The following is a 13,550-nucleotide window of genomic DNA, read 5'->3' as shown; positions in this document are numbered from 1 at the left end:
CGTATCGGCCCTGGTCGTCCACTCGGCGCTCAAGTTCCACGAATGGGACTCCATGTCACACCCAAACAGTCGCCCCTCTAGCAAATGCAGAGTAGTTAGTAGAGTATATTTGTCCTCTCCATTTTTTCCTCATCTTTTGCGTTTCAGAGTCAGTTAGGTGGGATTCCTGGAGGAACGCTATCTGTGTATGCCGTCGGAGGAGAACTGCATGTATATGGTGTCTTTTCTGGATTGCCCCCAGTCCCCGAACGTTCCATGTGATCAAGTTATATGACCCTGTTGTACTAGCGATTCCAGTCATGTTCCGATATGTAAGTGGTATACCTCTCTACGTGGTGCTAATAGGGCAGAGCTGACCAGGAGTTCCCTTTCCCAACAACCTCAACAAAACTCGGCACAGCGCCAAAACTGCACTGAGCCCAACAATTATGCACAAGTAGCACAGAACAGATAACGGTGCATAAGCCAATAGGGAGGTAGCCAGCGTCTCGTCTATGCATTGTTCCAGAATAGTCCGTGTCCAGCGGCTCAACGGTGCCCCGTCTCCCCGCGGTGGGAGGGGGGGGGAGACTAAGCTTTGGGATGGCAGGCTTGACGTTAATAGTATAAGCAAATGCATCCGTAGAAATTGCAAAACGCCCACATCCAGCAGCGCTCACCCAAGCGTCTCCTCGTACTGCGTGTGCAAGAGGAGAGCGCACACACAGCGTTCTATACAATAAAAGCAATGCATAGTAATTTGCCAGTAAACACATTGATCTATACCAATGAAAGGATACAATCGTCCGACCAGCGCTGGAGTCTCACCCAGCACAACGGCATAGCTTTCAGTGTTAATTTCCTGTGTTCTCAGCCCATTCGCCCCACTCAACTGTCGATTAAGTCATCAGCCGCTCTCGGTGTGATGGTGGGGAACAGGATTGCACTATGGTCGGAGTCCGATTGGAGAGTACTGTCCTCCGAGTCAGTATTAGTTTTTTGCAGGTCTTCGGGGAAGGAGCCAGCCGTCGCCAAAGCCCCTTCTTGATCTCGTCGCTGCTGCTCTCGTGATGGGCCTGCCCCTCCCTTGCCCCGGCCGGGGTTCTGAGTTCGTCGAGGGGTTCTCTTCGGGAGTGAGCTCGATTCCTGGGAGGGGCCATTACCTCACAGCACTCCCCATTGATATCCTAATAGGGTGAGGGGGGGGGGGGGGTGCGGGGGGTTGGAGAAAAGAATGGAGGAAGGTCACCGGCCAAGCGGGGCCAAGTCACGTTCTACTCGTTCAAGCCGCCGGGTGGATTTAATGGCGGCAAATCATCGCCCAGTCAACATGCAGTGCGTGCCCTCTGATGATCTGTTTCTAGTGAAGGAGCTTCTGTCGTGCTCCCTGGCATGTTCGTCCCGTGGGGAGGTCATGGATCGTAGGGTCACACGTGGGGGTCCAGCATCCCCGCAGGCCGCCGCAGACTTCCCTCCTCTGGCACCACCAAGTCTCGGTGCAGCTCTTTAACAGGGTCTAGTGCAGCAGGTTTAGTAATGCAGGCCGCATGCAAGGCACGGTGATCGCACAGGCCCACTGTGTGCGCACCTCTCACCTCCTCAGTGTATCTGCATTTCTGCGGCCGCTGCTCTCCGGCACTCACTCAGTACGGAGGGCCGTGGTCTCAGCACCCGCGGCGGTCCTCAGCGCCATTCCGTGGCTCCCCTCCTCCGCTCGCGGGCTGCGGGCCAGCAGATCTCCCCACAGCCAGGCAGCACTGGTCTGGGTGCCCCAGCAGAAAGCCTCGTTCTGCGTCCTCGCAGCGTCAGAGGTAGGCGCAGGCTGAAGGGCATGGGGGGGCCTCCCAAGATTCGCCAGTCCACAGGAGGGGCCCGAGCCGCAGCCCGCACGGCCCTGCGCTCCACAGGCGGGCTGCTGCCTTACGCCAGGCCCCGGCCTCCAATGTCACCCGGCGCCCTGTAGGCCCGATCCGCGATGGTCGCATCTGGGCTGCTCGGGGTCAAAATGGAATCTGTTCGCTGCTGCGGGGGCCTCAGCCCGTCGACTCCCGCACCTCCCAGTGGTCCTCAGCTGGGTTTCCTGCGAATAATTTGCAGTTCCCCCCCCGGGAAGGGTCCGGAGCTCCGCTAAAGCACTACCGCCATCTTAGATGGCTAGCCACCCCCCTCTGTATCTCCACTTCCATGACGTAGGACTTGGAGTTATTGTTTGCCAGATCCCGATCAGTCATGAATCTAGAAAATGTAGTTAAAAGGGATTGCAAACCCAATTCAGTTCTGGATACGAGGACAGCGTCGTCTGCACACTACAGGACGGGGATGCCACCCCATCCTTCACAGGGATAGTCAACTCCAGGTGCCCTTAATACACTATCCAGTTCATTTATATAAAAATGTAATAAAAAAGGCACCAGAATGCATTCTTGCAAGACTCCCTTCTTGATCTCAAAGTCCCTAGAGACCTGCAAATCCTGTAAAAACCTAACGTTAGCTTTAGTTGAAATATGCAGGTCCTTGAGAAAGTTAACAATACTGTTCTCCGCCCCCATTGCCCTCATGAACTGTCACAGTTTGCGCCTATTTACGCAGTCAAACGCGGATGACAAGTCCATGAAGGCAAGATGGATAGTTCCAGGGCGAACAACAGTATATTTGTTCAGTATCATAGATAAATTAAGACACTGAGCAACGGCTGAGCAACCCGGCCGGAATCCGTACTGGACATCCGACAAGACCTTATGCTCATCTGCCCACGTTGATAGTCTCTGTAAAAGAATACGTCCTGCAGTGGGAGTCAAACCATCTAGGACCATGTGAAATATTTCTACTAGCCGGGACACTTAAAATTTCGCCCACTTTTTGCACTATTGATTCGTATGCACCAAGAGCCTCATTAGGGGAGGAACCCTCCGTTACATAATATTAATTCATGGGCACAAGATATTTTTACTTCATTATAAAATGTATCTGGAGACAACTGGGACCATTTTAATCATCCGTTGGTCTCAATTCACCCCTGGTTGAGACTACCCCGGGCTTTTTTGTTGTGGGCCCATCATATACACTGTTAATGGATTATGGTCACTAAATTCACTCTCCTCAATGTTAAAACCATGGAAAGAAAATTGCAAGGAGGAGGAAATTAAAATAAAGTTAATAAATGACCCCACTCTGTGCCCTTTAAGAGTTGGCACAGAAAACTTAGTATGCGGGTCAGTTAGAGACATCAAGGTCACCAGATCCATTTAATTTATCATATTGTTCAGCAGCACCCCCGAGCATGATGTTCAAAATGAAAACCCTTCATTCGCGGGCAGCCCAACTCAAGAGGTACAAGATTTTGTTGGATTACCACAGGGGTGTATATTCAAATCCCCAGAAACTAGAAGGTTATGTAAACTGGGGCCCAAAAATTGTCTTATAATCGCTCCCAAAGTAGTCATGTTGCAGGCCTCATGTGGGTAAGCCACCGAGTTATAAAAGTTAACAATTAGCCATCTGGTATCCCCCCTTTTGGCCGTCAATGCCAAGACTCCAGGGTGTGAAGTTGGCATCACCTGAATTTGACAATCAACGGCCATGGAGATGTACACAGCTAGACCACCCTTTGATCTTCCACTCACCGACGGGGTGGCCAGGACAAAAAAAGCCTTATAACCTTCTAGAAATAGGACACAATCCACTGACCACATTTCTTGGAGGCTACTTACCGTGAATTGCTTCACATATAGTACCCACAATGGATCTTGTAGCTTATCTGCCAAGCCTGCAAATCTCCAGGATAAGAAATTGTTATGCCTTGCATCTAGGGGCCTAACAGCTGCTTCCACTGGGGACAGGATAGACACAACTGGGTTCAGCTAGGGGGTTAGTCAATCACAATCCTCCAAACCAGTTAGAGCCAGTTAGAGCAGGAAATCTGTTTAGAGCCAGTTAGAGCAGGAAATCTGTTTAACGCCAATAAGGGGTCAATACCAGACTGTTGGTCTGATACAGAAGGTGGGCAGATCCTAGAAATAGGCTGTTGCCTAGGTACTAGCCTATTTGAACACCCACCTGCGGAGAGTACCCTGGGGACATATACGGGACTGGCTTATAAAAATAGCCCAGAGGTAAAGCCCTAATAACCGGTGGTGAGGCCAATATCCCCTGTTAAAATACGGCCCGCAGTGTGTGGGTTATCAACATTTACAATAATGCAATCACCAGAGTCCAGCTGACCCTACGTGCCATAAGGATGTTTCTAGCCACACAGGCACCCAGGGTAGTGTTATGTGTAAACCAGTGGGTTACTTTATTTATCAGCTGCCCATAGTCTTCATTCGCTAAACAATAGCCCACGTCCTCAGATGAAAGGAGGGTGACCCTGCCCTGTCTCTTCCGATGACTGGCAAGGACGGCCCGCCCTTGGCCCGGGCTTTGCCCGGGCGCGTCCCTCGCTGCAGGAGCCTGGGGGCGTAGAAATACAGCCTCCTGGCACACTACACCGAGTCAGAGGCAGGTGACAGGCAAAGGATGCTGGAAGTTGAAGTCCCCTTGCGCCATTCCCCTCGCGGCTGGAGAGACAGAGTGGATGAATTATCGGCCGTTTCCCTCACGGCGGGCATGCAGAGGTGTCTGGAGAGAGTGTCACCCCTCTCCTGTGGCAGTACCAGATGAGAAATCAGCCACGAGCGTAATGAATAGTTAATTTAGGCTAGTACTGTTTCCTGTGTAGATATTGAATCTAGAGCATTGTTGCTTGTACACCAAAGGAGATAGCTTCTCCATTTTGCTGCCAAGATTTGTCTTGTTGGGTTTCAAAACCTCCTGCAGTACTTCCATTGTTCTCTGGGGGTAAGTTTAGGTGTCCAAATGATACGTACTTAGGTGCCAGGCTGCTAGACGGAGTGTTGCTGGTTCCGGGTAGAACACTTGCCCCTTTTCATTTCGAGCAGGTCTTGCGCCTTCTTGATCTTGATCATCTGTCTCTTGGACAGTTCGAGCAGGCTTGAGTACCAGGTTTGTCTTGCCCATTGTGAGGCTATTAGAATTAGGTTTGTTCATGGTTGTCTGGCTTTCTACAGTACTTTCAAACGTAGAGGAATCAGGGGAAAGGTATAGGCAAATCTCCCCTGACCAATCTAGTGACAGGGCATTCCCTTCGGATTGGTAGTGTTGAAACCAGGAGTAGAAAAGTTGGCATTGTATGTTCTCTGCTGTTGTGAATAGGTTAATTGTTGGTGTGCCCCAGAGCCTGAATATTTTTTTTCTATGCTTCGTTTTATCTTCTATTCATGTGAGCTGCTGTTCTATCTGCTCAGTCGGTCTGCCTCTGTGTTTTTCCTTCCTGGAAGGTATTGCCCATTGCCATATCTTTTGGGCTAGTTTTCTAAGGGTGAATGACTTTGCTCCTCCCAGTTTGTTCAGGTAAAACATTGATGTTGTATTGTTCAAAATCAGTATTGTTTTCCCTGCTATATGCATTTGAAAGGGTTTTAGCTCTAGTAGCACTATCTTCATCTCTAGGAAGTTGAGGTGTTTTATGGAATCTGTGCTGTTCCACTGACCCAGAGTTTCTTGTATGTGCTCCCCACCCCTTGTGAGACATGTTTGTTGTGATGGTTGTAGGAAGCTGGCTCAGTATATACTATACCAAAGTGAGGTATAGTGTGCACAGAGTCCAGTGGAACCCATTAGGTATGCAGAGGTAAAGTAGATAGCACCTCACTCTCTATTTGTGGTAGTGTGGTCGAGCAGTAAGGCTTTATGAGAGGGCAGTGTTATCATTTGTTGTACAGACTCAGTCAGCAAATGAATTCACACACTCAAAGACTGAACTTTAGACCAATTGTTTTTGAATAAAAATATTCTTTTAGTTCTTTTATTTCTAGAACCAAGCAAACCTGGCATGTGTCAGTGATGTAATACAGTTTTGGATGGTAATTGTATATGCGCTTTGTTTTGACTTACAGTATTGTTACTGAGAAATGCAATGCTTTGTAAATACAGTACATATACTTTGAATGGACTTTTTAGTATAATGACCAGTACATTACTTTCAGATTACTTTTATTACAGATTACAGTGTTGTATACCTGGATACTACACTATGACATTTCCTTTAAACAGGTAAGTAAAATCGTTTTGGTTAGTTAGTACAATTTTAAAGAATTTCTTTAGTTTTTCCAACTCCACACTTTGAAACTTTTCATAGAAAAACAGTCAATGTTATCCTACGGAGGAGAATAGTGTTATCGCTTTAAAGGTAAGTACTTTGTTGTGGGAGTTGATGTTCTGGGGTTAGACTCATGGGTCCCCCAGGGTCTAGGATGCACTCTTGTTACACCCTCAGCAGCACTAGGGCGGCCAGGTGCAGAGTGCTGAAGCCGAATGTTATCCAAAGGGGGATAGGGGGCCTCCAGTTGGTGGCTGTTGACTAGCAGGTCACTGGGTTGTGGGAGCAAAGCTCCTGGACTTAAGCTCAGGGCAAATAGGGGTTTAGGCCAGCACAAAAGATGCCACCTCATTGGCACTGGGGCAGCCGGGTGCAGAGTGCTGTTTTGGCATCGGAAGCCCTGTAGCTTTCAATGGGGAGTCTCCAGTTTGCAAAAGCACTGCAGGCTCAGGGGCGAAGGTCTTCTGGGAGCGACCACCACTTGGAGAGGTAAGGTGAGATCTTGGGGTTTGGTTAGGCACCGTCGGATGGGCCACCCAAAGCCATGGGGCGCCAATTGCAGGGGCTGCCTTTTAGGGTCGGATCTTTTTACCAGCTCCTGGTTACGGTTGGGGGGACCTTCGGGTTTGAGGCTCAAGGCGTCGCCTGGAGGCTTCAGGCAGATCAGGGGTCGCCAGATCTCAGGTCAGGATTGCCTGGGAGACCTCCTCTTGGTGTTGGGCCACTCGAAAGCGGGCTGTGGGCGTCGGGTGCAGAGTGGTGCATACTCGCGGAATCTTGCGGAGCTGGAGTCTGGTGTTTGAACAAATCCAGTGTTCACGGGACACAGAGTCCTTGGGATTGAAGGCAGGCAGGTCCTCTGAGTTTCTCGAGGTTGCTGGTTGCAGGACACACCGGGATTTCGCTGGAGCAGGCTCGAGGTGGGGACAGGCCTGTAGGGCTGGGGCCACGTCAGTGGGCGTCCTCCTCTTGTTAGCTTCGGAACAGCTGTTTGGTCCTTCTTTTCTTCTTGCAGGTTCTTGTCTGAGGAAGCAATGTTCAGGGGTGCCCCTAAATACTAGATTTAGGGGTGTTACAGGTAGGTAAAAAGGTTGGGACCAATGGTTCCCTTCCCTCGACTCCCCCACCTGAGGGGTGGAGTTAGCAGAGGTGGGCACACCTGTTTTTCCCGTCGGTTCTTCTGCCCAAAGTGGGGTTCAGAACCAGTGGGGACAGGTTGCTGGCCGGGGGAAGCTCACAAAAGCGGCAAGCCTTTGAAGCTTCCTATTCGTGGACCCTGCCCATCCTGGGAGAGGAGGCTTGGCACCTCGTACCAGGATGTGCATTGTTTCAGGCTCCCGAGAGCAGCAGGCTCTCGACCCAGGGGTCCAGGAAAATGTCTGGTGGTAGCAGCTGAAAGCAGCCACTCAAAATGGACACCAGTGGTAGGTCGTTTTTCTGGGGTCATCTCTAAGAGGCCCTCTGTGTGCATTTTTCATTAAATCCCACACTGGCATCAGTGTAGGTTTAATGTGCTGAGAAGTTTGATACCAAACTTCTCAGTTTTCAGCATAGCCATTATGGTGCTGTGGAGTTCGTAATGACAAACTCTAAGCACCATATACTCTTAATTAGTACTGCACTTACAATCTCTAAGAATTGACTTAGACACTGTAGGGGTACAGGGCTCATGCACCTGTACCCTCACCACTGGTATAGGGCACCCAGCTAGAGGGGTGGCTGATCTATGCCAGGGCAGTGGGTTGTAGGCATGGCACACAGGGATGTGTGCCATGTCGACTCTTCACTTTGTTCTACACCAAGACAGGCAGCCTGCAAACGCAGTGTGTGAGTGTAATGGTACATGGCCGCTAAGGTTGGCACAATAAGTGCTGCAGCCCTAAGTGGTCTACCCTGGTCACAGTGCCCTGGTTACCTGTGGTACCATTTACCAGGGGCTGACCTGTGACCAGAGATGCCAATTGATTTGTGTTTCAATGCAGTTTTAGGGAAAAAACATTGGCCCTGGTTACCTGATTAGCAGGAGTCCAGGGCACACTCAGTCAAAGCACATCAGCAGTTCAGCAAAAAGTGGGGGCTACCATGCAGAAAGAGGTAACTTTCACACAGTAACTCTCTGCTTCTTACAGACAATTTGCAGCACCACTATTTGTCAGAATAACTAAAGCCTCATGGGTATGTAGTCCCTGTACAGTATATTCCTGTGTTGGGAATACAACCGTACAGGGATTACATCCCCATGTGGCTTTAGTTATACTGAAATCTTTAGTTATACTCGCAAACAGTGGTGCTGCAAATTCTCTGTAAGAAGCAGTGTCAGATTCTTGAGCCCTCTTTTGTACATCCGTTAGAAAGAATGTTTCATGAGCTGTGACTGTATCAGGTTGAGGTTAAACATGAGTGGGGGCTAACCTCCGAGGAACCTTTTAAATATTGGAGTGGCAAAAAGGTTCCTCCCAGTGAAGCTTCAGGTAAATGCAATTATAGTTTGAGAGGTGCAATCACATAAAAGCAGAAGAGAAGTTTTCAACAAGTAATTGAATTATGTATCTGATATCCCCTGTATCCCCTGTCAGAAATTCAGCCAAAACTGAACTTGACTTCAGGATCTCCTTGGGACCTGTTCTGGGTCGGTGGCCTCGGGTGCAGAGTGGGCAGGACTCGTGAATCCGGCGGGCACTCAAGTCCTTTGTGTAGGTTTCATGGGGACAGATCCGCTGCCCTAGGAAGTTCTGGCTCTTTCGTGCAGGCAGTCTTCCTCAGGTTCTGCCATGTCGACTGTTGTTTTTGTCTATACCAGGCCATGCATACTGCAGAGGCCTAGGTGAGGGGGCCCCTCTTCAGTCCCAATGCCCGGAGCACCAAGGTAACATTTACTAGGGACTTACAGGGGGGCTGAAGGGCCAATTGTGGAATAGTTTTTACTTAAGAAGCACTGGCACAGGGAACCAGGTTGGCAGGGACCTTTTGCACTACAATTGAAACCACATCAATACCAGGCAAAATGTGGGGGCTAACCATGGCAAAAGAGGCACTTTCTCGCATGTACACTACCACAAAAGAGAGTGGGATTATTAATGTAAGTCCTGTAAGCCAATAGGTGTCGTCTTGACTTTCTACATATTGTACCTCATTTTGGTACACTACATAAAAAGCCAGCTTTCTACAAGAACCAAGTGAGAAAGGACCAAAACAGGTGAGCCACCACTGATTAGGATTCAGCATGATTGCAGTTTCAAAATGCTCTTGCAAATCCATCAACTAAGTAAGCTACTTCCACACAACTCCTATAAAGGCTGTGAGGAAATAGCTTTTAAGCTGATAATTTCATCCATCAGGGAGATCCTGAAAGAGATGTGGACTTTAAACTTTGGCGAGTATGCACTCCCAAAATGATTGAGAGCAAGTACTTGGGTTTTACTTCTAAATGATTCCCCTTAGCTACAGTTGTCTTGCTTCGGGAGCATGAACTAATTTGCTGCAAAAATGGTTGTTTTGTGGTCTGCCCTTGAGAAACATCTTCTGAGTAAATACAACTTGGGGTATTATACTTCTTTTCCATGTGTGTAAACACTATCTTTGTAGCAGCCAGGTCCAGGGGGATCTCAAAACATTGAGCAGGATTTCATGAACATGTGGGGAGGCATTGAATGTTCACAGTGTTCACAGGTCGGTATAATGACTGTGGAGCATTATTCAGAGGTTTGGGTGCAGAAGAAAACCCTTCCGTTTTGTCTAGGAGAAACTGAAGTGATTGCTATAAATAACAAGCATTTTCAATGCAATAGGTTTCGCATTAGTAAAAGTTTGAGTTTTTGGCGTTGCAAATAATAATGCAACACCAATAGCTCTAATTTTTAGTAATGCGAGGCCTATTGCCAACAGACAGCTACACAAAAATAACGATCAACACCAAAAACCCTCTCAATAGGAAGCAACAAAAACAAATATAGAGAAACGTAAAAGTAAAGACGCTCTTAGAGCAATATCAGAACTACCAGCCTTCACTAAGTAACAAGAACAGACCCACACAAGGAGCAACAAAAAACAAACTGGAGAGAAATACAAAACCAACAGAGCAACACAAAATATACCACACAGCGTAAATTGATGCAAAAAATAACTACCCATGCCTACTTAGGCCTCAGAAGTTCGCACTGGATTTTTCTAGTGAAACAGGACCAAGACTGATTCACATACAGGTACCATCCATAGTGGCATAGCGGGTGAAAAATTATAGTGTGGACAGAAGCCCTGAGCGATCCAAATGCCTGAAATTAATTCAAGGACTCCTTCAATCACCTTTTTGTTTGTTGCAACATCAAAACTGTTGTCGGAAGGTGAAGTTACCTCTAAAGTAAAATGACTACCTTTGAGGAAGCATCCCCGCAAATTAAAATGTCAGAGTGTACGTACTGCATGAGATTACTGCAGATCAAGGAAGCGGTTTCCAATTAAGCACAGTCCGAGTTTTTTTGCAAACGTAGCCGCCTGAAAGTGTTAATGTTTCTGCACAGCTTGAGTTAGAGCCCGGAAAGGAAGCAGCTGAACCTTAAGAGGGGGGAGGAGAAGGAAGAGCCTGGGAGGGCTGATGTTGAAACAAGGGCCAGAATGCACTAGGCATTTAAACTCACGACTGGAGTAACGTGACCTTGGCATGATGAATATATAAGCGCATTTCGCTAAGCATATTTATCTTGCCTCCAGTTCCCGGAAAAGACAATAACATGTGACAAATGTGACCCTACCTTATCAGAAGCCCGAGCACTCATCTCCCGCCAGCGCCCCCGACCTGCTGAGGGGGAGAGGAGCAGAAATCCTGCGGGGGTCGTGTCAGTCAGCGCCACAGACCGCTTCTTCCGCTCTGGGCAAACAAGAGAGTGGATGGGGGCTGGGCAAAAGGAGGAGACCTCCAAACTTGTGAATGAGGCGGGGGCAGCGTTCCTTTCTCCCAGCAGTAAACGCACGGAGCTGAGAGAAGCAAGAGGTACGAACCGTAATGAGGGTACAGAAACTCCTGCGAGTGCCCCCCATTTTGCAGAGCTGGCACATGTGCTTCCTTTTGCTACTCATGACCTGCGTGTCTTGCAACGCTGCCGGTTAGGATCTGCTATGAAAGTGAAAGCGCGCCATGCACCTTGGTGAAAACACATTAACTAAACGGAAGCAGAAGAGATGGGGGTTAAAAAAAGACAAATAAAGAGGGAAGGTACACACGCATCTGGAACGTAGGCCATAACTCAGAACCAGTGGTGCGTGTGCACCACAAAGGAGCAGACGCCGGAATCGAAACCAGTGGTGTGCGCGCACCACAGAGGAGCGGGGGCCAGGGAGCCTGTCGTCTGTGCCACGCTGATACACGTCCTAGACACGGACGGGAATGGGCGGAGCAAAGGCGGGACATGCGCCCGCCTTTGCCCAATTGCGTGCCGTTTTCTTTAAAAAAAACAAAAAAAAAACACGCTACAGCCAATGCCAGCCTGCGAAAGCAAAAACACATGCACAAGTGTGTGGTTAGCTTTCTGAAGCCCATACAAGAGGTCTTGCGCTGCGCGAGTAGTGCTGCGCACTGCAACGCTAGGCGCGAGACCTAAAAAAAGGAGTGAGGGGGAGGTGGAGCGTCATACAAAAGGGTGGACAGTTAGGAGAAGTAGACAGAAAAATGTTGAACAGAAGTTTTACAATTTAGTTATGTTGGCTTTATTCCTCGCATCTGTTCTGACACTCAGAAAAAGAAAAAGAGCCCTGTAAAGTAGCTTTGGCAAGCAAGTCAGCACACAGGTAACATTAGACTCACAATTTGTCTAGAGTACTATAATATTAATCTTTATTTGGATATAAAACAATATCCTTAAAAGAAGCACCAACAGCAAAATACATTGTAAAAGCAAAACTGACATCAATAATCAACTTTAAATGGATGCAAGGTTATCACATTGCAATTTTCGCCTCCCTGTTAAACAGTCCGGGTTGCGTTAAAAATAACTTTAAAAGTACGGAGGTTGTTATACAGTAATTTACAGTATTAAACTTATTGGCCAACCCACCGTTAATAAATAGTTATAAAAGTTAAACAAATATCAGATAAAAATAGCAACAGCAGATCAATAGCAGCAAATCATGATGGTGCAGTAATGGATGAGGGACTTCCAAGTTACAAATAATACGATTAGATTTAAGCTGTCTAGAGTAGTTCTCCAAACAAGTGTATGTGTTCAAAAAGTTAAGAGCATATTTGTTAATATCAGTTTCCTCACAGACCTGTTCAATAATTCATACACAAACAAACCAATGAATGAAGGAATTAGACACACAAGATTCACAATGTTTTGCAGATGCCACATCGGTATTTATTTATTCTGAAGATTGCAAGATGGGCTAATTCTTTATCACTTTAAAACATGCTTATTATTCTGCAGTGTTGGGTCACAAAAAAGTCACATATTGCTGTTAATATGGGAATTAAACATACCTGTCTGATGTTCTGTCCGACATACTCAATGACCATTTCGTCTGCTGCAATTGGCTCCATAGCAAAGAGACCCCAATCATGAATGTGGCTTTTGCAAAACCTTAGCTTTTTTCGCCGGAACTGCAATAGAAAAGCGAGGTAACTACTTCAGCAGGAATTTGTAATCCAAACTACAATTTTAGGGTAAGACGAAAGTCCATCATTGGAAAATCCTTAAAATGCATCTACAAATGTTCATTACACTGTAAAATATATATCTCATTCACAAGTAACACAGAAAAATATTGCTAGTTAGTGTAAACACAAGTAGAGGAACCAATGTTTGCTTCTATCACCAACCACTGGGGCATTCATCGGGATATTCTATGGTAGCAATGGAATTTTCTTATTAAGTTGCAATGCATCCTTCCACTGATTTGGCCCTTATCCTGTCTTCTGTAGGCCTGTATACCTGTTGTGGGAACTAGTTCTGGGGTTCTCAAGCAGTTAGGCATTTTCTCGATTACAACTGTATCAATTGGAGCCTTTCACCAGTGTCATGAGTTACTTCACTATTAGACGCAAAACCGAGCATCAAGGACCAATTTGACGCTTGTCGCTCAAGATAGTGAGCCAAAGCATTCCAAGGGTTACTCAGGGAGGTGGTGTGGGTTAAATACTATGCAGAAAATATACAAAATACATGAAAGAGATCCCACTAAGAACTTTGTCAGCGGTTCTTCACAATCAGTATACTTCTGCCTACAGGTTTTAAATAACAGGTGCTTCACAATATTCAACCACTCACCTTTCGATTCTGACACAGGTGGGGCTACAACATAGGAAACCAGTATGTAGTTTAGGTAACAGACCTTTGTTTAGGAGAATTGAAAGGCAAGAATTAATGTTTCTGTTGATTTTATTGAACCAACAACAAATGGGGGAACAGAGTATATACACAAA

At 47.2% G+C, this 13,550-nt stretch overlaps 1 protein-coding gene across 2 annotated transcripts in view; it reads right to left on the bottom strand.

Annotated features, from left to right (window-relative positions):
• The window catches only part of SETD1B (SET domain containing 1B, histone lysine methyltransferase), a 396,685-nt gene that overhangs the window by 48,696 nt on the left and 334,439 nt on the right, over positions 1–13,550 (bottom strand). For both annotated transcript variants that reach the window (XM_078667538.1, XM_078667539.1), the window contains exon 16: positions 12,609–12,728. In XM_078667538.1, the coding sequence (XP_078523664.1) occupies positions 12,609–12,728 (120 nt within the window). The remainder of the gene's footprint in view (positions 1–12,608; positions 12,729–13,550) is intronic.

This window comes from Lissotriton helveticus, chromosome 11, assembly GCF_964261635.1.
Source record: "Lissotriton helveticus chromosome 11, aLisHel1.1, whole genome shotgun sequence".
Classification (NCBI taxonomy): domain Eukaryota; kingdom Metazoa; phylum Chordata; class Amphibia; order Caudata; family Salamandridae; genus Lissotriton; species Lissotriton helveticus.
The sequence above is the reverse complement of the archived record's forward strand: the minus strand, read 5'-3'. Positions and strand labels throughout refer to the sequence as shown.